This window comes from Nelusetta ayraudi, unplaced genomic scaffold, assembly GCF_046127955.1.
Source record: "Nelusetta ayraudi isolate G7.1 ecotype Tasmania unplaced genomic scaffold, CSIRO-AGI_Nayr_v1 ptg000127l, whole genome shotgun sequence".
NCBI classification, from domain to species: Eukaryota; Metazoa; Chordata; class Actinopteri; order Tetraodontiformes; family Monacanthidae; genus Nelusetta; species Nelusetta ayraudi.
In genome coordinates, this window is record NW_027466177.1 from 1,217,157 (window position 1) to 1,238,405 (window position 21,249).

Consider the following 21,249-nt stretch of genomic DNA (forward strand, 5'->3'; position numbering starts at 1 on the left):
CCTCGCTGACCTGACCTCCTCAGGACCGCTCACCGCTTGTACATTATCAGGAGAGAGGAGGGAAGAATCGTCATTTCTGCAAAGACGTCAGCAAATGTATTAAAATTCACACAAAAGATTCGAGAGTAACTTATCGTTGACCAATAACTTAACATTTTGAGAACAAATGCAACAGATCTGTCAGTGTTACCCTCTGTGCTTCATGCGTCATAGTTAGGATGAGGAAGGCAGCGGCTGAGGGACCACCTAAACTGAACACTATGAAGTCGGCTTGTTGCTCAGATGTGCCTCTGGCAGCAGCAGGTTAAGAGTTTCTTCCCTTGTTCCTTCTTTTAATTGCCTCTTCAAGAGCGCCGCAAAAACTTAAATGCCTTGTGGTGTCTCGGCGAACAGTGAACAATGGCAGAGACCTAGGAAAGCATTTTTCTGGACGCTTTTTATTGAAGAAATCTGCACAAACGACCCAAAAAAAAAAAAAAAAAAAAAAAAAAACACAGCAAAGACTGTTTACATTCGCTCTTGATTTGTTCCCTCAATTCAGTCGTTTCTCAGAGTGACATTTTATTGGCTCGCTGCCGTCCAAGATAAACACTACTGTTCGACGGCGCCCACTATCTCTGAGCTATAATTGTTCATTATGTAAGCCCGAGATATTTCAGACAGCTTCCCCAAGAAGCCTTCCGTTCGGGGTCGCCGACTACCGTGCGAGTGCGATCGCTATTGCGCCGCACTCAAGTGCCACTTCAATTCAAAGAAAGGCAAATTTTGCACTATGTGGGGGGTGGAGGGGGTGGGACCTTTAGAGATGCAATCTGCATATTTTTCCCACAAGAGGTTTGGAGAGGCCACACAATGGGCGCTGGCACTCGTAATCGTACTTATTTTCCACTACCTTTAAGGTGAGGTATGTGCTCGCTCGGAGCATTGTGTTTGGCGGGGGGGCAGATCAGCGGCAGCAATCTCTGCGCGCCCGCTGCTCGACTTCAGCTTCCAAGCGGGGACTCATTGTTCCCCAGCATTTCCGAACCTCGGAGGAATTCCTCCAGCAGGAAATATAGTTTACAACAGAAGGCACCGAGCCTGGATGCTTGCTCCGGTCTCGGCTTCACCCTCCAGTCTACGCTGCTCCCTGGATTATTCCACCATGGGGGACTTAGGGGAGTTGCCCTTCTCTAATCTGACCTCTACACTGCTGGAAACTTAGTGAAGGCAGGGCCGTCAGATGAAAGTCTTTAACGCAGCCACTCTTTCCCAGTGGGGCCCTCTTTGATCCTCTTCCCTGATGCTCCCCAGGACCTCCCCAGACGATAAGACAGTAGATAACAATGAGTCTTTGTCTCTCCCACTCAACTTTCTCAGATTTTTTTTCATCCAAACCATTAAAAAAAAAAAAAAAAAAAAAAAAAAAATCAGATGCACAGCCGTCCAAAGTTATCTTGCGCCGTCAGGGTCCATATCTCACGCAGCCATCGCGACATTCCTGAGCAGGAACAGAGTTTCCTTGTAGGGATCATCAGTCAGCTTTTTTGAAATGAATCCCACTTCCAGCACCACGTACAAGGGGGAGACGGAGGAGGAGCGGCTGCATTCCCCAAACAACCCACCCACCAGTGGGACAGGGGACACTCATCGCCTCCTCCGTCTCTCCAGTGATGCCACTTCTAAGAGAGGCCCAGACGCGGCGGCAATCCCCATCGTCTTCCCCTCTGTCCTCCATTGGAAACATCTGGGCGAGGGAGGCGGCGGGGTGGAGCAAAAGGGGGTCTTAGCTGTGCACATTTCAAAGGCATTGTGTGGGGAGATGACATTCTTCATCACACGCAACACACAGAGCCGCCTCAGCGCAACTTCCTGGCAAAGTTCCAACTGCGTGAGAAGCTGGAACTTGCAGACCAAACGTGGTGAAGGTCACCCTGAACTCAGTTGTATTATATCAGAGAATTTGCCTCTCTCCAAACAAACCAGAGAATATGATTATTGTGTTATTATTGTTGTTTCGGGCAGCCTGTGATATTCATTTACAAGTCCACCTGTTCCGTTTCTGCCGGGAAAAAAAAAAAACACTTGCAACTTTTGGATTTAATCAGAAAGTTGGCAAGCCCACCCCCGCATTTATTACCTTCTGCGCTGGAAGTTGAGGACTTCTATAGGTAAAAAATTAATGTTTTCCAGCTTCGAGCAAAGGCTTGAGTGTCCTCGAATTCCTTGACGAATTAAAGGTCCCGTTACAGCCACTTTCAGGTGCTTATTTTTTCTCCCCGGCTCGAACGGAGCAGCCTCACGCCGTTCGTTTTCCATGAAACTGAGAGAGCCGGGTATTTAGCCCTCTTTTTACAACCTCCTGCAAATAAATTGAATTCTCACTTCCTATTAAAACCCTTTTTTTTTTGTCCGACATGATTGTAAAGATGGTTGGAAGCTGGACTTAAAGGTGGATTTAAAGGCCAGACCAAACACGTGGTTCAAGTTGTTGTCATAACCTTGAGGGAGGTGTTGTTGCCCTCTGTGGTGTCACAAAGGGATGTTTAAGTCTGCATTGAACATGTACTTTCCAAAAAGAAGCAAAGGTAGCAGTAAAGGATGGCATTTTGGAAATTTCTGGTGAGTTCATACACAGCTTTGCAAGAAAACATTGGCAGAGTGAGTTGTTGAAACTTAAATCTGAAAAGGTCAAGAACTGACGAATAAATAATAATAATGATGATTATGATGATGATGGTCAGCCTGAGGTTGGTTTAAACACCTTGCGGCGAGATGACAGTGCGAGGTGTGATTCAAAACTTGAGTGTACAACGGGATAACACTGTGAAAAGTTGATTAGTTGGGCATTTGACGGATGAACCAATTCAGAATTTGTACCAACGGCGATTAACATGCAACACTTGAAAGGCGGACGCGTCGTACATGCTAAACGGGCGGGCTGTTAGGCGGTTTTTTTGGTGTTTTTTTTTTTTTTTTTTTTTTTTTGGTTTTGTTTTTTTTTTTTTTTTTTTTACAAGTTTTACTTCGTTTACACCTTCTCGGGTCCGCTGTGTAACTTCGTTCGACCGCCTCGCAAACTCACCGACAGGAACTCCAGTGTCCCAACGTAATCCCGCTCGGTCTTGAGAAGTTCGCTGAGGACGCAGACCCGCAGCCGGAGCTGCTTCTCCAGGTCCTTCCCGCTCTCGGCTCGGTGCTCGCTCCGGCTCTCCTCAGTCATTTTGAGTCAGTCCTTCTTCTTCTTCTTGTTATTGTTGTTCTCGGTGACAACTTTTCACATCACACAACAACTTATTTTCAGACACTAACGTGCAAAGTTTGAGGCATAGTCAATTAAAAAAAAAAAAAGAAAAAAAAAACACCGCTCGACCCCGCACAGTAAATCCAGACAAGGAAAAATAAGTAAAACTGAATGAAAAATGAATATGGTGACAGTGGAAGTGGGCGCAAAATACGTGGTGCACCTTTCCCCTCAGAGGACCGGACGTCTACTGGCCGCCAGTTTCAATAGTTTGAGCCAATGTGACTTCTAAAAGTCATCATCCTCAGCCAACCTCCCTGCCTGCATCCTCGCGAGCGGAGCGAGCAGCATCTGAGTCAAGCTAGCCGTACAACATGCTACGACTTCTCGTCGAGGTTTGCTGGGGAACAAAACCGAGTCGTATTAACGTGTGGAACGATTTTTTTTTTTTTTTTTTTTAATTTTCAGGCTCATATTGTCAATACTTTACGAGTGAAAACTAGAAAAACAAGCACACAGCTAACTTTTTAATAGCCAAATTGTTTGAGAAACATTTTTAATTCATGCTTTTACTTTGGAGGGAACAACAATATACGCCAGCCGGTGAGAATTCTGCCGAACTTCACAAAGTTGTTCGAGTGCCGACACAGCTGCAGACCGGGTAAGTTATTAAAGCCGCGATGGCGTTCATTTAGGAGCAAATGACACACTTTGCAGTTTTATATTACATTCATTTTCACTTCACGGAAATGAATGGAGCGGAAAGGAGGGGGACGGAAGTTAGCTGGGAGCTTAATATACCTGACCCTCCAGGTAGTCCAATTCAAAATTCAAACTGAAACAGTTTTACTCAAACATTGATTTATGAATCATTTTTGCTGCTCCCATCCCCCATGTTATAAAGTGAAGTGGTTAGTTAATGAACTTTAAAGAATTGTTACAAAACTCAAATGTTGTCCTGCAAATCCTTTTTGGGAGATAGATAGATAGATAGATAGATAGATAGATAGATAGATAGGTGGACATTGTGAACTTATTTCTTGTTAGTGTCAGCCATTACCACAATTGGAGTAAAGCTGATTTTAAAGGACGACCTTTGGCCTCCTCCTATCCTCCTGTGATACCGTAAGACGAATGACCTGCAACAGAGTGCAAAATTCAGCCAGATGCCACTGTTGTGTGTTTTTTCCCGTTTCATTCTGTTTAATTATGCTCTTGCAAAACCACTGTAGTGTGGAAAAAAAAAAGATGCAGAAAAGGTTTGAAAGCACAAAAAAAGCATGGTCAGACAGTCGGTCAGAATGTGTTTGGCTGCAGGATACAATTAAGAAACAGAATCAAAAGGTCTAATTGCTCTGTCTTGTAATCGTCTGCTCCGTGCTGTTGATCCTTTTGAAGAAAAGCCAATGAAGAAGCATTGTGTTAAATCATTCTGAATTAGGAAAATAAATCATTTTTGTGACTGGCAAATAGCAACAGAGCCGACACTTAAACTGGGTTTTGCCAGCTTGCAAGCCCTCTTTTGGGGGGAGTCTTGGTGGAGCCTTTCACACCACAAAGCAATGATCAAAAGACTAACAGGACGCTGAGAAGTGGAATCGTCTCACTTCATTCTGGACCCATTAAATCTTCAGTCTTTGAAAAGACTTCCACCCACAGAGAAGGTGACTAATGACTGCTGGTCAGTGTTTTTTTTCCACGTCTTCATTACTGCTAAGAGTCATTTACTGAGGCGATGAGAGGCCGTGGCTCTGAAGCCAGGCTAAACCTTGACATGTAGTATACTCTGGTGGTAAAGGTGAGTACTGCATTGCATGCTTTCGGTGTGCTCCCGGATCACTGCACGGTTGCTGCACTGTTTCTTATCAGCCGCTGGAGGGCACTGCTGGTTGTGAGACCAGCAGCGAGGTTTTCCATCATCCAGGGCTTCAAAAACAGGGTTTAAAAATGAGCTTCGATCCGCACCAGTAGGTTTAAATCCTCTACTGTAGAAAAAAGAAAAGTCCTTGCAAAAGCTTGATGCCAGCTGCGTGCACCACTGAAGTGACAGTTTTAATCCGCAATGCTTCTTTGCAGCTTCATCTCCACACCTTTGCAGTTTACTGCTCTGTAACATTTCGTTGTGGATTTTTCTGGCTTGTGTGAGGATTTTTCATATTGGCAGTGTTGCTTTTTGAACGTGCCACGACTGGTGGGAGGAATTGTCTTTTTTCTGTAACGCTTTTGTGAAAGGCCTGATTAGGAAATTGGCCACACAATGAGGATGATCGGCTCAAACTTTTGTAGCAGTTAGAGTTTTCACTGCAGACACAGCACAGCATGTTTGAGCCCAGGTGGCTGCACCACAGAGAGGTAAAATAAACAAAACTTTACGTTGTTGATGTTGGAGAGGAAAAATGGGCAACAGCCTAAGACATTTTTTAAACAGGTTGTCCAAAAAGGAAACGGCACCAAATGAAAGCCAAAAAACTAACATTTGCTGGCTTGTCGCGGTTGCCTAAAAAGTGCAAAACACTCATGCCACCCACCTCTGAAATTCTTTTTTCTGGCCATTACCACAGCATCAAATGCTTTCTTTCTAAAACTCTGACCTGCTGATCCCCTCCACCCCCTAAGAAGATACAGATGGAAACAGTATGTGCGCTACAAGAAAAATCTTGACACGTTTGTCCAGCCCTGACAAGAAATGCAACAAACACAACTCGACCGATGAGGTGTTTAATAAGTGACAACACTTGACTGTGTTGAAAACTTCAAACAACTCCCAAATGTTGTTGGCGCATCAGAAATAAACAAATTATCTCTCTCCAGCCGGATGACGAAAGCTCACTTCGAGGTTGCGCCGTTCAATCAAGACAGAGTCACTCGTCTTTTCCGTTCTCTCCTCTCTTCATCACTTTGCCGATATCTCTTGCTGCCTTTTGCTTGCGATTGAACAGACAGAGGCCCATGGGTCGCAGATGTCTGAGCAAAGCTTTTTGTGACCTGTGTTTCATCCATGATCTCACCGGGGATGAAGGATTCAGGATGATTCCTCTAATGAATCCAGCCCAATCCTTTAGCTTACCCTGCTTCGCCCAGTCTTTCCCTCTCCCTTCGGGGTCAAAGGGGTCCAGGGCCATCACCCGTTGCCCTGTTAAGGGGTCAAATGGAAGTTTCTCAGATCCTTCCCTTCACAAAGAGCTGCAGTTAGTCGCTCTCCTACCACCACCACCACCACCACCACCACCAGCTCCACAGCCAGTGCGAGCCCCTCTCTCAGGCTGCAGGCACCATCAAAGAGCTCATTCAAAGCCCTCGCCGCAGTCTGAAACTCAGACAGCAACTCTGTGATTTACTGCACCTCGGTGCCACTCTGCAGCAGAAGAAGAAGGAGAAGAAGAAGGAGGATGGGAGGGGGGAGAAAACGGTCAGCATTAGATTTCACCCCCGGGTAGAATACTTGCTTCTTCACTTTCCCACACATCAGCCCAAAAGTTGTGCCACACTCCCTAGGTCTGCTTTCCTGTCTGTCAAAAAAAAAAAAAAAAAATGAGGCCAAGACCACAGCGCCCAGCATCAAGCCACAGCTCCGTGCCCAACATGTCATGCTTAATTGACCGACCGTCGTAACAGCCCCGAACACGCAAGCATTTTTCAACTCTCACCCGCAAATCACAGCGCATGAAGTGAGCATTTATTTTATTTCATTTTTCATGAATATGCTTCTGTGTGCTCCAGAAAAACGCTTCACTCAGACACACTCTCGGGTTTGTTATTTCAAAATAAATAGATCCGTCAGAGAGGCCGAGGCGCGTGTGTTAATTCAAGCTCTTTGCAATTTTGCAGAGAGGAGCAGGATTTTCTTATGGCTTTCAAAGTCAGGCGTGTGTTCACCCAGCTTCAGTGCACTACACCAAATGTGCAGTGTCGGTCACAGCTAACATCCTTCTGCTCATTCAACGCAGTGTGCTCTCTTCTGTTGACATGATTTATCACCTATCCTCTGTCCCCTCTAAGGAACAATTGCCAAATCAAATCCAACGAATTGAATTTGAGCAAGACGCCCCGACCAAAAAATGACATGACACATCACTTGCATCAAACAGCAGTGAGAATAAACTCTGATGTCATACATCTAAAAAAATGTTACAGCAAAGTACAACAACGACAACAGACAACCTGTTTAAGCCTCTACTTATCGAATCACCAGTGTTGTGTAAACACTATGGCGTCAGCTAATTAGAAGCCTTATTGTGACTACTGTAACTATGTCTGTTGGGCAAAAAATTGTGGCTTTTTTTTTCAGGAGCAACACCCTGTTTCTCCTGCCTAATGTTATGACTACGTTGAGGGGAGGGGTCTCGGAGAGTGTCTGGGGGTCCGCAGTGCAGCAATTGGGTGCAAAACAGGTGGCACGTTGTTGACACGGCAGAGAAGCTTGTGAAATATGTGCTGCCGTGCCTTGCCGTCATAAAAGGAAGAGACTGGCAGTTGACTTTAGACGTTTAATCACTGTGTCGGGCGATGAGGAGGGGATCAAACAGAGGCACAAAAAGGCTGGAATAACACAGGAGAGCACATAGAGCTCCATAAGGGGGAACTGACAGGCTCAGTAAACAAACATCACCTCAGTAAAAGTATATACGAACAGGAAGCTGAAGATTTGAGAGCTTAGTGACATCCTATAGTAAATATGAATAATCCGTCTTGCTTATTGTTGTTCATGTCTCTTCGTGTAGGCCAGCGACCCACCACTTCTATTGGCAGCTTATTCCATTTGAGTGCAGCATAATAGCTAAATGCTGCTTCACCATGAAAGACAAAAACCTCGAGCTGAATTCCAGAAAGGCAAGCAATTTGTTAATTTGACTCCGAGGTATGTTCAAATCTGTGGAGCAGTCAGTGAAAAGGTGTGATTTATAAATTTGCACCAAGAGAGACAAAGCATTACACTGTCAAAGAATACATGAGAAATATTGGCCTTAATAGAACATTTTTTTAAACTGTTGTTTTTGAACTGTATATCCATATAATATAATATATTCAAATTCTTCTCTCACTGACGCACCCTTTTCTTTCACAAAGTGCGGTGCCAAAGTGTTCACCTTCGTAACCTTTGATTGAAGGGGTGTAAACAACCAGCTTTCACAGTTGTGAGTGAAGAAAGAAGGAATGCAATGCGAATCAAAATCAACCAGTGATGGAATGCATTCTGTGCATCCAACAAAAAAATAATGACATTGCTTCAGTTCATCTTCATTCTTCACAAAGGCAAATGACACAAATACACAAAAATCACAATTTTCTTCTTGCGGATCAACGGGTGTGCGCACCAGTGATCGCATATCCTTCTGGGGGGGGGGGGTAGTCGGGGGAGGGGTCGGTGACTTCGCCGACACCGAGTCACGTGACACCGATCCTCCTCACGTTCAAAAAAAAAAAAAAAAAAAATGAGCCGCCGCCACTCCGCCGTCTCTCCCAGAGTTGGTGCTCGGCGCGCTTCCCCTCCTCCCGGTGCCACATGGCCGACTTTGGCACCTTCACCGCCAGAGCAGCCGAGCAAACAGCGACGCCGCTGCCAGCCTGACGGTGCGCCGGAGCGTAGAGCGGCACGTTGGAGTTGCCACCGTTCGTTCCTGCGCAGACGCTCCTGGAAACGCAAGCCTGATCCTGATCTGCTGCCAAAAACAAAAAAAGAGGACAAGGATGGAGCGCAGGGGTGTAGCGTTTCGCGCTTTGCTTTTGCCGGCTTGTGTGATAATCTGCAGCAACGTGCTATGTCCCGCCGGTGCCTACCTCTACAACAACCGCTACGCAGGGTGAGTAAAGACCCCCCTTCGCCCCCTCATTCATTTGGTGAGCAGGGGCAGCCAGCCGAGCGCGCACTGCTGCAGGAGCGCACGGCAGCAGGGGAAGTTTCCTGCGCGCCAGAGACGCGCCGAACCTCGAACAAAGGGGGGCCTTGATGCTCACCGGCGTCATTGTTTTGGGTTGTGTTCACGTTAAAGACATAATGATGATGTTTTCCGCCTGCCCTGCTGATCCTGCTGTCTCATTCAGCCCTGCAGAGCTGCAGAGAGAGACGCGCTCAAACGATTTGCCCCCACGATTGGAGCAGACTGGGGCATGTCAGACTGTTTGAAGTGTTTAATTGCAGAAAAATGTCATTTTGCAAAGTGTGTTTCTGTTTTTATAAACACGGAGCACAGTTGAGCAATTCTTTGGCATTGTTGGCTCACTGGTGTGCCTATGAGACACACACACACACACACACACACACACACACACACACACACACACACACCTAACCCAGGCGCCGAAAGTGTCTCAAGATGTGACCTGGGACGTGAAAACCTTTGGAAAATTTGGACAAATATGTGGTCTCCAATGGGGCCATCTGGATCTAAACACATAGTAATTTGGGTAAATACATAGAAGGCATGACTGGGGCAAGCGAGGCTTTATGGTTTGTTTTTCAAAAGGCCCCTTTGATGTAATTTAGCTGAGAGGGGCCGCGTCTGCTGGAACCCCACCACCACCACCACCACCACCATCCCCTTTAAGAAACACATGCACCCCGAAGATTCTGCGGAGAGCAAAACTGCAATCAAATTTTCACAGTGTTGCGCTGTCTCTCTCCTGGTGTTAAGAAATGAAGGAGAAGAGGAAGGAGGAGACAAGTGTATCTTCTATCGAAATAGTTTCGTGATTTGGTTTGGTATTTCACCACCAAGGCAGTGCCGGGAATTATCTTCATGCCCTTTAAAACAAATTGCCTCCATCCCACTGTCCTGTGGGAAATAACAGACTGACAACTTGGGGTTTAGTTTCTACCACAGGGAGCGCCGCAGCTGCTCCATGCAAAGCAAAAGGTCCTTCACGAGCTGAGGCCGTTAACAAGAAACAGTCGGTCATCATCCGAAATCACTGAAAGATGAGGTTCAATCTAGTTTAACCTCTTTGTTTTTAAGCAAAAAATAGATGATTAAAGTTAAATTTGCAGCATGCAGTCTAAATTTAATCCATGTTACGACACTGATTGCAAGGTTTATGTATAAATGGTTATCTCTACGATCATTATCAGCCACCTGTTTGCTTTGAAGTGCATTACAACAGGCTGATTTTCAGGGAGGGTTTTTTAGGCTGTGTTGTGTTCACTGAAATGGGATGCCCGCTCATGAGGGACACACGGGAACCTTTTGTTCCCAAACCCTCAGAGTGGCCGACTGCCACCTTTGTTAAAGGGGCCCCAACTTCCTGTGTGGCACATTGTAAAAAAAAAAAAAAAAAAGCCTCTTTGAAATTTGTGAAACATTGGGGAGGAAGACACAGAGGGAGAGTATAGGTCAGGACAAGGCTCCACAAAGACATGAAAGGCACGAAACCTGTCAGACAGACAGGTAACTCTGCACGCAGCCTGTGACAATGAGAGGCTTAAAGGTTCCGAAGACAGTGCTAGCTTTCAGGACGACGGCGGGGAACGAAGGAAACGCCATGATTCAAAAGAAAAGATGTAATATGCAGCCTCAGCAAACAGAATGGAGGGAGCAAATATTTCACATTGCTGTTTTTCATTCACAGGACCAAGTGGAGCAACCTTGCACAATTTTTTCCCCCCGCAAAAAAAAAATCAGTTTAAAAAAAAAAAACAATTTGGCCCTGTGTTTGCAGTCTCCTGCATAAACCCTCAGATTTAACCTCCTGCCAAAGCTGTTCTCTGAAGACCGAACTCCACTGTCATAAAAACCCTCCTGGCCACTTTCATCACTCTGATGATTCTCTTCTCTTTTTTTCCTCCAACACAGTGACCAGGTTTTCAGGATAACTCCCAGTGATGAGAAGAAGGTCCACATGCTTAAGAAGATTTTAGGAAACATGAAGGTAGGTTTCTTATGCTCTTCCTTCTTCTTATTGATGAGTGGCTGCAGCAAGGTTTCAGCAATCCGGACGACGGGAGCAGTGGAGTGTGGTTATCTGTCACAGTCAGGACTTTTCCTGTCTGGATGATAGTGTTTCTGGCTCTATGCTTTCTTTTCAGCATAAAAGGGGGTAAAAAAAGGCATTTGCTCATGATGGCTGTGAGCCAGAGAAACCCTGTAGGAGACAAAGGCATCATTCCCCTTGGGGGAAAAAACGATTTATCAGCTTCAGAAGCCAGTTTGCAAAGAGTTTTAGACTATCAGTACAGGTTCCGTGGCAAAGGTTGTTTGCACAGCACAGCTAACGTTTCAAACAGCAACTAAAACATTCCGCGCAGTTCTATGGCTTCATGCAGTAGGCTATTTTGCCACCAGTTGCAATCAAACACCAGCGTGTGCGGCGAAGCATCCAGTGCCAGATGCCGGATGCTGACTCCAGCTGGATGCTGTTACTTGTTCGTCCACTTTGTCGAATTGGGTTTGCGCGCTCTCATGTGCCATTAACGTTTATGGCTCTGGTGTTGCAATCAGGCATTGGGACCAGAGCTATTTGAAATAAACTCAACTTGCCCCGAGAACAGGTGGCCCGATGAGCAATGTGTCGCATATCAATGGTTTGCAGATAAGGAGCTGATTGGAATTTTATGTGTGTGTGTGTGTGTGTGTGTGTGTGTGTGTGTGTGTGTGTGTGTGTGTGTGTGTGTGTGTGTGTGTTTGTGTGTGTGTGTGTGTGTGTGTCTGACCAGGCAGACTGGCTGTACCGTAATGCCAACCAGAGCGTTTGCAGCTACTGTTTAGACAGCTGCGGAATTGTGTTTTCAGAAGCTCAGCCACGCAGCCATACCTCCGCGGCCAGAACAAAACCTCTCTAGCCGTGAGGTTAAATAATAAATACCCCAGGTCAGTCAGTATAGCCACTGTATAGCAACTTCTGATTCCTCAGTCGTCTTTATGGGTCAAGTCTTATGTTTTCCTATGAGAAATGCTATTCTTCTTTGCATTCTCAGTGTCGGGTGGTTGCTGATTTGCTCCTCCAGCCTGAGCAGCTGTGTAAAAAAAAACGCAGCAGCTCCTTGAATGCACCCACAAGGCAAATACCCCCGTTGAAGCCATGCATTTGTCAAGATAAGAAAATCACATGTTGCACTCACTCACAAACGAGTCACTCGAATGACCTGAATGGGCACGCTCGGAGCCCGGGGAACACTTTGCAGGCGCCGAAAAGAGCCATTTCCGTCATTAACAGCAAACGCCGCGCTCGTTTTAACGACTGCGGTGTTTCTGCCAGGCGCGTGGTGCTGATGATTGCAGAAATCTCCAGTGTTGGTTTGTTTTGAAGAGTGAAGTGATGCAGATTTTGTGAATGTCTTCTTATGGGATCATGGAGGTTCTTCTTTGAAATTCTCAGAGGCATTAAATCTTTGGTGACGGATGTTTTAAGTCGCTGTGCCACTGGTGCTGTCATCCTGTCCTGCAGACGGATCCGTTGTTGACGAGATTTATTGCGTTCACATGACGTGAATAGAACACCCTGCTTGAGAGAGGAGTGTTGTATTTTACACTATGAAGGGATTCAGTCATCCCCACTTTTGACGGGCATCGTCCAAATGTTTGCTGGTTGATTCTTCTTTGTTTTTCAAGACAATTTAAAAACAATTTGCCCCAGAACAAGTTCATTAAAATAACTTTTTCTTGCTATTTTTGGAGCTGTGCTGAAAATATAATGCTTGGTGGCAGCAGAGCTCGAGGGCTGAAAAAGAAGGGGTCTTGCCTTTTTTTCGTTTTGTTTGGTTTTGTTTGGTTTTTTTACTGCCTGGCAACCTTTATGTCGACAACGGAACATCAGGGAATCATTGAATACAGTCAGGAAATAATCCGGCGAACGAGCCACCCACAACTTGAAACAACTTTGAGGAACCACTTTCGAAGATTTAATGAGCGGGACGTAGTAGTAGTAGTAGAAGTAGAAGCAGTCGCAGAGAGACGCTGCCTTATGGACATGTTTCTGCTCCTCGTGCTGGTCCCTGATAACCTGCTGCTGCTGGCTGCAACATATATTTACACCACAGGCTTTTCATTAGACTTTGTTTTTTTTTTTTACACTCACCTGTTAAAAACAGCAATTGCTTGAAACAGAGAAAAAAAACAGAAGACAGAGGATCAAACCATGTGTTTGTCTCCAAGGCTCCTAAACACATCTTTCAAATTGCGGGGGACCTTGTTACCTGATCAGAGGTGTTTAAAAGCCTCTTAGTCTGACGTGTTTTGGATTTGTTTGGCTTACAGAGACACGGTGCTCCGAAACATCTGCCGGGCGTAAACCATTTGGAAACGCCATAAAAGCACACTCACGGACACCACACTCTTTGTGTGCCCTTCTGGCTCTGAACCAAGTTCAATTAAACGCCGTTCTGTGAACCATTAAACCAATTCGACACATTATCAGGCGCCTGTGCCCAGCGCCATCGCTGCATCACTGTGCAGATGAAAACCATTGGAGGACGTTCACACGTCGGCGGACGCAGGAACCGTGAACGCACTGGCTGACATTTCCCCGGCTGCGTAGCCTTTTGTCCCTCCGCCGCTTCATATCGGCTCCAGAAAAAAAATCCACTTTCTGTGTTGTTTTATCAGCTACCACATGGTGTCTGTGTTTATATAGCCGACTCACAAAGTCAATCTGTTTTATCAACGGCTAACAGGCCCGAACGAGGCCTGATAACGGGCGGCGGGAGACCATTTTTTTTCCTTTTTTTGGGAGAAATATTCAAGTGGAGGGCTGTTTACAGAAGGTTGTTAATGGCACACCTCTTTTAACACTGTCAAGTGTATCACCGGGACACATAGACCACAGGAATGTGGCCAAGGTCACACCAAAAAAGAAACAAAAGAATTGGATGTTTCCAACATCCTTGGAGTTAAGATAATGAGGTCCAAAAAACGTGCTTTTAGACCCTCACCTGAAGGCCAGTTTACATTGTGATAAGGCGTATTCTGTATATTGCACCGTCATTTTTATTTCACTGACCTCTGAAGAAGTCTCCATGATCGCAAGGTCCAGATTTTGTTTAGAAAGTATCAAAAAACTTCATTGAATTTACAACAATATGGACACAGCTGCTCATTAATCAGTCAAGAACCCTGCAAACCCGATTAAGCTCCTCTTTCTGAGCGTCTCCAGTGTCTGACCACTTATCGTCTTTGCCCGTTTCTCTCAGGTGGACTTCTGGCAGCCCAACGGCGTTTCCCTCATTAGCCACAATGCGACTGTGGACGTGCACGTGAAGCGCAACGACACGCAGCGGCTGCACGCGCACCTCAAGGAGGAGCGCATCGACTACGGGTGAGGCCTCCAACGTCGCAAGTCGGCCCACTTAATGTTTTGTGGCGACTTGCCGATTTTACCTAGTGGCCACTTGAGGTACTGCAGCAACAGCCTGAAAAGTATTTTCCCATAGACCACAATACAGAAATAAACGTCTTTAAAACAGCTGACAGGACGATTGTGACCTGAAACACGATTCATAGCAAATCTTTCTATTGTAGATTTTTCAGTTATGGTCTGTTAGTCGTTGAAGGCCAGAAAATCAGCAGAAAAGAGTTTATTCGTGACGTACGTGCTGCTGTGTCTCAGCTTGTTCTGATTGGCTGCCTGACGTGTCTGTAAGTAACATTCTCCAGAATCGTCCTGATTGGCCAAATAGATCATGTGAGTCACAGAGGCATGATGGGAAGTGACACTACTGCGCATTGCTCTATGGGCCCATTAATGCGGAAGTCAAAAACGTTTTCGGCGGATGCGCTAGGTGAGCAACTTCATTGAAATGAATGGGCCCCTATCTTGGACTCTGGGGGATTGGGGGTTATGCATGCTGCAGCAATAAAGTCACCTAATTTTTTATCCCACACCACCCTTCTGAACCCACCCCTCCCCCGCCCCGCCTTTGTCAAACTTAATGACTCCCACATTGCACATCCGAAAGGCCACACAATCAGCAAAGATTTGATCCTCCAGGGAGAGAGAGGGCCCATTGTCTTACAACTACCCCCCGCCCCAACACACACACACACACACACACACACACACACACACACACACACACACACATTTTTCCAACTATATGATTTGCACATGCATGAGCTGGCGCTCGTTTTGCATGCAAAGGATCTCTGACTTGCTCAAAATCTGGGCCGCACAGAGCAGCACACAGTGAACCAGCACATCAGAGGCCGTCTCCCCTCGTCCGCTGGTCCAAAAAAGCAACGCTTTCATCTTAGCGCCATTCCTCATCAGGACCGAGATGACGGCTTTAAAAGCAGCTGGAAACAATTGCGTTGTCATCTTCCGTCTGTCCGAGGGGTAAAACAGCTTTAGATCTGAGGGCTGAGGGCTGCTTCCTCGGCTGCAGGGGCCGATCTTTGGAAAGGCCCGGCTTGGCTTTTTTTTGAGGTTAATGAGGTTTTGTATACAGTGTCAAAAAAATATGCAGTGTTTATCACTTTCAGCTAGGTCAGCACCATCGCCACGTGCGCCGTGTGTTGTGCTCGGTGCTAAATCTCGCCGCGTGCCATTGTTTCTTTCATACGTTTCAGCTGTTGTTGTTTTGTTATTATTTTTAAAAACTCTCACATAACGACCGTATCATTCACTTTCTTCTCTCGCGACCTCGGGGCTGCTAATTTTGTTCCAGCTCAAGCTTGTAAAAATGTCCCCTACCGTCGTCGAGGAAAAGATACTTTCAGATGAGTTGAAGAATGCGGAAAAGTTCCAGACCACACAAGAATTAGTCTTTGCCGTGAGGCTCACCCACTGGCCTGCTGCTTGCAATTTGAAAATTTAAAAGATGAAGCAGCAGCCTGTCTGGCCTTAATGTTAACCGTGTCTCCAGAATGCACATTTCTGTCGTGCCAACATGTCAGTGTTGTTGGGATCTTGCTGTCCTTCTGACTCTCTTTTCTTCCACCCGCAGGGTGTTTATCTCCAACCTGCAGAAGGAAATCGAAAAGCAGACGGGACAGCGCTCCTCTCGCCGACGGAGGTCAGAGTCCCAGTACAACTACGAGGTTTACCACTCGCTGGCCGAGGTAGACGTCAAGCCCATCACCTACACACCGCCTGTCTCGCACACCCTCTCCTGCCTTCATCTAATGTGCACGCAAGATGAATATGCAGCAAAACTCAAAAAAAAATCTCACTGTTCCATACCGCTCTCTCTTTCCGCCTGCTTCATGCTCATGCTACTGTGTGTGTGTGTGTGTGTGTGTGTGTGTGTGTGTGTGTGTGTGTGTGTGTGTGTGTGTGTGTGTGTGAGAGAGAGAGAGAGAGAGAGAGAGAGAGAGACACAGAGCAGCCATTCCACTGCAAACACTTCACAGCTTTGGAGTGTTTATTTTCCCACCTCTGTCAGGGCTCCCGCTCGGTCTCTCGCTAAGGCCTTATTAAGCAGAACAGATTCAACACAGCCATCCTGGGAACCCACACAAAACTGAGCTTTTAAATCCTTGCCCGTTGGAAGCACGTGCTTGCGTGCGCATGCGCTTGTGTTTGCGGCTGCGGACGTGAACACAAGGACCGCACAACCAATTCTCCGTCAACCAACCAAAGATGTGACTTTTGCCCAAACAAGATTTGTCACATTATAATTGCAGATTAAGTTTAGATTTCTGTTCCAATTTACTGTTTTTTTTTTTGTTGTTTTTTTTTAAAATCAATCTGTCCTCTTCTTCCATTTAGATCCAAGGCTGGATGTTTGAAATGAACAGAACCCAGCCCCACCTGGTCGACATGTTCTCCATTGGGAAGTCGTACGAGGGGAGACAGCTTTATGTGCTCCAGGTATGAGGGGAAAATAATGAGAAGACGCACGGGGAGAATGATGCCACAGAGACAAACAAACAAAGGCACACATTCCAGACTGATCATGATGTTTCTGGCCTTGTCAGGTAGGAAAGAAAAATCGCCACCAGAAGAAAGCCGTGTGGATCGACTGCGGCGTCCATGCCAGAGAGTGGATCGGTCCCGCCTTCTGCCAGTGGTTTGTCAAAGAGGTAATATTGTATGTGTTACAGCTCATAGTCTGAAGTTTGTATTGACACGTTTCCACAGGAGCAGTCAAACACGTTTGCTTCTCTGGGGTCCTCAAGGGAAAAAACACAAACATCTGTCGGCTTGTCACACCTAATAATAAGCTTTATTGTTTAGACGGTGGTCATGACCCAGATGTTTTGCTCCATCACAGCCTTGATGTGTTTAGTACGTGCGGTACCAGGCCAGGACAAAACAATAACTGCAAAAACCTCAAATGGTCTCGTTTGCAGCTCATTTAGTTGCCAGATGGGTCCTGGTTGGCAGCGCAACGCGAAATTCAGAGAATTCACGCGACCGAGACAAGGAAAAACTCTCGGGCTCAAAGGCTCCTATCGGAATCTTGTTAAAATGTTTTGATTTATTTAATTTTTACCAGCTGCCATGACAAGTGACACCTGCACTCTGACTATCTCACTGGCCTCCAGTCATCAGCTACAATAGAAAGTGGTTATTAAATATGCTGGTGGTGAAAACTGACCTCATTAGCCGAAGAAGAGAGAAAGAAACACTGACTCTAATTTCCACAGTTCAGTTGTGGACTCATAGAGCGTCTTTCATGCAGTGAGCCACGTTGACCACTAGGGGTCAGAGTGGCATTTTGAAACGTACTGAGAATAAGCCAGTGGTTCTCAAACTGTCTCTCACTCCCCACCTCGGAGGAAGAAAAAATTTCATTTTTCATTGGGGCTAGAAGCCCCAAATTTGACGTGGCTGTGTCTTGAGGGATCCTGATGAACCTGCAAGTGGCCCCATGTCTCTAGGACAAAGTTGACTTTTGACCCCATAGACTAGCATGGCATAATAAGCTGATTACGTTTGCGTTCCCAATTCAAGGCCATCAACTCATACCAGTATGACTCTGTGATGAGACGACTGCTCAACCAGCTCCACTTCTACATCATGCCTGTCTTCAACGTGGACGGATATCAATTCAGCTGGACTACGGTAAAGTTTAAGTGTTCTTGATGCATCTACTTCCTGCGAATTGGCTTACTCGGTGTGAAGAAGCTCTAATTACTTGAGCAGAATTTGATCACTCTCTTAATTTTAACCTGCAAGGATCGATTTTGGAGGAAAACACGATCCAAAAATCACAAGTTCCACTGCCGCGGTGTGGACGCAAACAGGAACTGGAAGGTGAAATGGTGTGGTAAGTTCAAAGAGGGCAATTGTGCTTTATTTTGTGTTGTGTTAGCAGTTTGTGATTTATGATGCCATCTTGCACATTGAAGAAATAGCAGACATAGGGACAAAAGGAAAGATCAGTGTAGTTCAGGGATAGAGATGAATATTCTAACAAGCTACAATATGAAGAACGTTTCGAACACAACCAGAATTTTTCTTCCTCCTGTCCTCCCTCCCCAGAGGAAGGCGCCTCCTCCCACCCGTGCGACGACACATACTGCGGCCCCTACCCGGAGTCCGAGCCCGAGGTCAAGGCTGTCGCCAAGTTCTTACGCAAGCGCAGGAAGCACGTCAAGGCGTACATATCCATCCACGCCTACGCACAGATGCTGCTCTACCCCTACTCCTACAAGTACGCCGCCATCCCCAACTTCAGCTGCGTGGTAAGACATCGACCTCCTACCTCCGCCTTTGACATGCTCATCCTTCAGCACCCTGCTGCGTGGGTTCACGCTGGTGTCATGTTGTTGCATCCTTCTGTGGAGGACGTGCTGGATGACTGATGCTTTGGCCTTGTGCCTTTATTGCCCAGGAGTCAGCAGCTCACAACGCAGTGACGGCTCTCTACTCCGCCTACGGTGTGAGATACAGATATGGGCCCGCCTCCTCAACGCTGTGTGAGTAGCCTGCTGCCGTCTCGTCACCGTATCTTGTAAATGTCATGTCCGAGTTTCCCACCTATTAAAGCCAATAAGTGGGTCTGGCAAGTGGAACAAAATGCAAATGAGAGGCGGATGTGGTTTATAAATGCTTTCAGCATTGTGTAAAAGCTACGCTTGTTATGTGCAACAGTGGCAAAAACACAAAACTGTGAAAGGCTTTACCACTGATCAAACTGTCTTGCTTAAATATATTGCGAAAACTTTTGAAGGAAAACACACAAGATGTGAAGAATCTTAAAATAGACATAATGAATGCGTGTAATTACCCCCAAATTATGTGTGCTCGAGCAAAAATGTGTCAGGCACTTTTCTGCTTTTGCCTCAGAGGTTTGTAACGTCTCAACAGGCCCAAAAAGCCCACTGGTATGACAATTAAAATGAGCTTAAATCCAGCGGATTGTTCCATCTGAGCCCCTGTTCTTTGCGGCCATCGGGGGGATTCAACTCAGCAGTGAAATAAGATTTTAAAACCATTTAAAACTTATTTCCATTGACATTTCTGCTCTTTTTTTTCAAACAGATGTCAGTTCTGGCAGCTCCATTGACTGGGCCTACAGAAACGGGATCCCGTATGCATTTGCATTCGAGTTGCGGGACACGGGATACTACGGCTTCCTCCTCCCCGAGTCCCTCATCAACCCCACCTGCACCGAGACCATGAGGGCGGTGAAAGCCATTTCATCAGGACTGCTGAAGAAGTGCGAGATAGAGAAGGACAGATTTCCATTTAAATGACCTCAATGCAGCTACAACCTCCCTGCCTTTATAAATCATTCACACTTTGAATCTCATTTGAGATTTAATGCCTTTCCCAGAGATGATCAGGTGATGAGCTGACAAGCATTCAGTTAAGTTTGAAGTTGTTCACCTGGCTCATTTAAAAAGAAAAGATTTTAACTGTTATGAAAAATACTTTAACGATTTATTGAAAAAGACATTTTATTGAAGATCTTCCAAAGTGTCTGAGAACATCAGACTAGAACATTAGGCCATCTTGAGCTCTGTGAAAAACACAAGGTGCTGAGACTGAATCGCTGGAAACTTTTCCCCAAACTTTTGTACTTTCAGCGCAGAATTTTCCAGAAAATAAGCACCCTTTGTCCTCCCAAATGAGTGGCAGCAGGGGTGTCATATGAGCACTTGTCATGATACAACAGCACTTTTTAAAAAGAGAGAGATAGATCGAAAGTTAGAGCTAAAAATTGAATACCATGCAAAAAGCTTTGCAGTGTCAAACTTTTTAAGAACTTTTTTTTAATTTGAATTTGACCCTGTTTCTGTTTTTTTCTTTTTTGTTCTTATTATTGTGGTGCCTTTTTATCAACATGTTATAAGCTCTCCCAAGTGCCAGTTCAGATATTTGATTGAAATGTTAATGTCTTCATGCCTGTGTTACTGCAAGATTGTTGGTGTATAATAACCTTGTTTGGGTTTAAACTGAGCTGTCGTTCACATCACTAGTTCACTCAGGTATAACTCAGTGTCAGTCAGAAATGTTTAACTTTGACAACTTATGTGCTTTGTACATGATTCCAGTAAATGTATGTTTTGAAAAAATATTTTATATTTGCTTCATGCCCAGAAACCAAGTTTCTTCCATTATGACGGTGTTTATGGATTGTATACATTTATAGACAAGTTGTTCAGAATGCTTTTAAAATTCCTGATTCTAAATATGACACATCCTCTGGTTAATAATAAAATAGCTTCTCTGAACATAGTTTTTCAAATCTAAGCCCCTGCAATACAGCCTCCACCGAATCCTATCTCTTTCTGGTTATTTATGAATTCAGAGGCAGTGGTACTGGAAAACTAAACTTGTCAAAGTCAACCCCAACTCCCGCATCATTTGAATACATCTTGTCAAATTGCCCAAATTCCAGGTTGTCATTTTCTGCTTCGAATTTGGGTGTGTGCGTTTGTGTGATATTCAGGGCTGCAGAGGGTGCCAGACAAATTCCAAGACTGAGGTGAGGCATCATGCAATCACAGCAGTACAAAATACATATACAGTGTAGTTTACATCATAAACAAAAAAGAGGATTTAGAGACCATTTACCTCAACAAAACGTAAAAAGCATACAGTAGCTAACAAGCAGTGGCATATTCAGTACATAACTGATGTTTGAATAGTTTAATTATTGCATGTTAAGTGTTAATCTAATCTTTTAAAAAATTCAATAATCAAAA

General features: G+C 45.4%; 2 protein-coding genes across 3 annotated transcripts in view; one reads left to right on the forward strand and one right to left on the reverse strand.

The window, feature by feature from the left end:
• Positions 1–3,465, reverse strand: part of prex2 (phosphatidylinositol-3,4,5-trisphosphate-dependent Rac exchange factor 2) — a 70,073-nt gene extending 66,608 nt beyond the window's left edge. Inside the window, exon 1 of the mRNA XM_076050281.1 lies at positions 3,065–3,465. Within this exon, the coding sequence (XP_075906396.1) occupies positions 3,065–3,202 (138 nt within the window). The 5' untranslated portion in view covers positions 3,203–3,465. The remainder of the gene's footprint in view (positions 1–3,064) is intronic.
• An 11-nt stretch (positions 3,466–3,476) lies between these two features.
• cpa6 (carboxypeptidase A6) lies at positions 3,477–20,963 on the forward strand. Of its 2 annotated transcripts, XM_076050283.1 has the most exons (12): positions 3,477–3,618; positions 3,804–3,884; positions 11,011–11,086; positions 14,343–14,467; positions 16,095–16,209; positions 16,859–16,960; positions 17,068–17,172; positions 18,047–18,157; positions 18,272–18,362; positions 18,578–18,780; positions 18,930–19,014; positions 19,580–20,963. In XM_076050283.1, the coding sequence occupies exons 3-12, from the start codon at positions 11,057–11,059 to the stop codon at positions 19,792–19,794; spliced, it is 1,182 nt and encodes a 393-aa protein (XP_075906398.1). In that variant the 5' UTR covers positions 3,477–3,618; positions 3,804–3,884; positions 11,011–11,056; the 3' UTR covers positions 19,795–20,963. The 2 variants fall into 2 exon arrangements, with proteins under 2 accessions (XP_075906398.1, XP_075906397.1); XM_076050282.1 differs by lacking the exons at positions 3,477–3,618; positions 3,804–3,884 and adding an exon at positions 8,519–9,024.
• Positions 20,964–21,249: the final 286 nt, after the last annotated feature.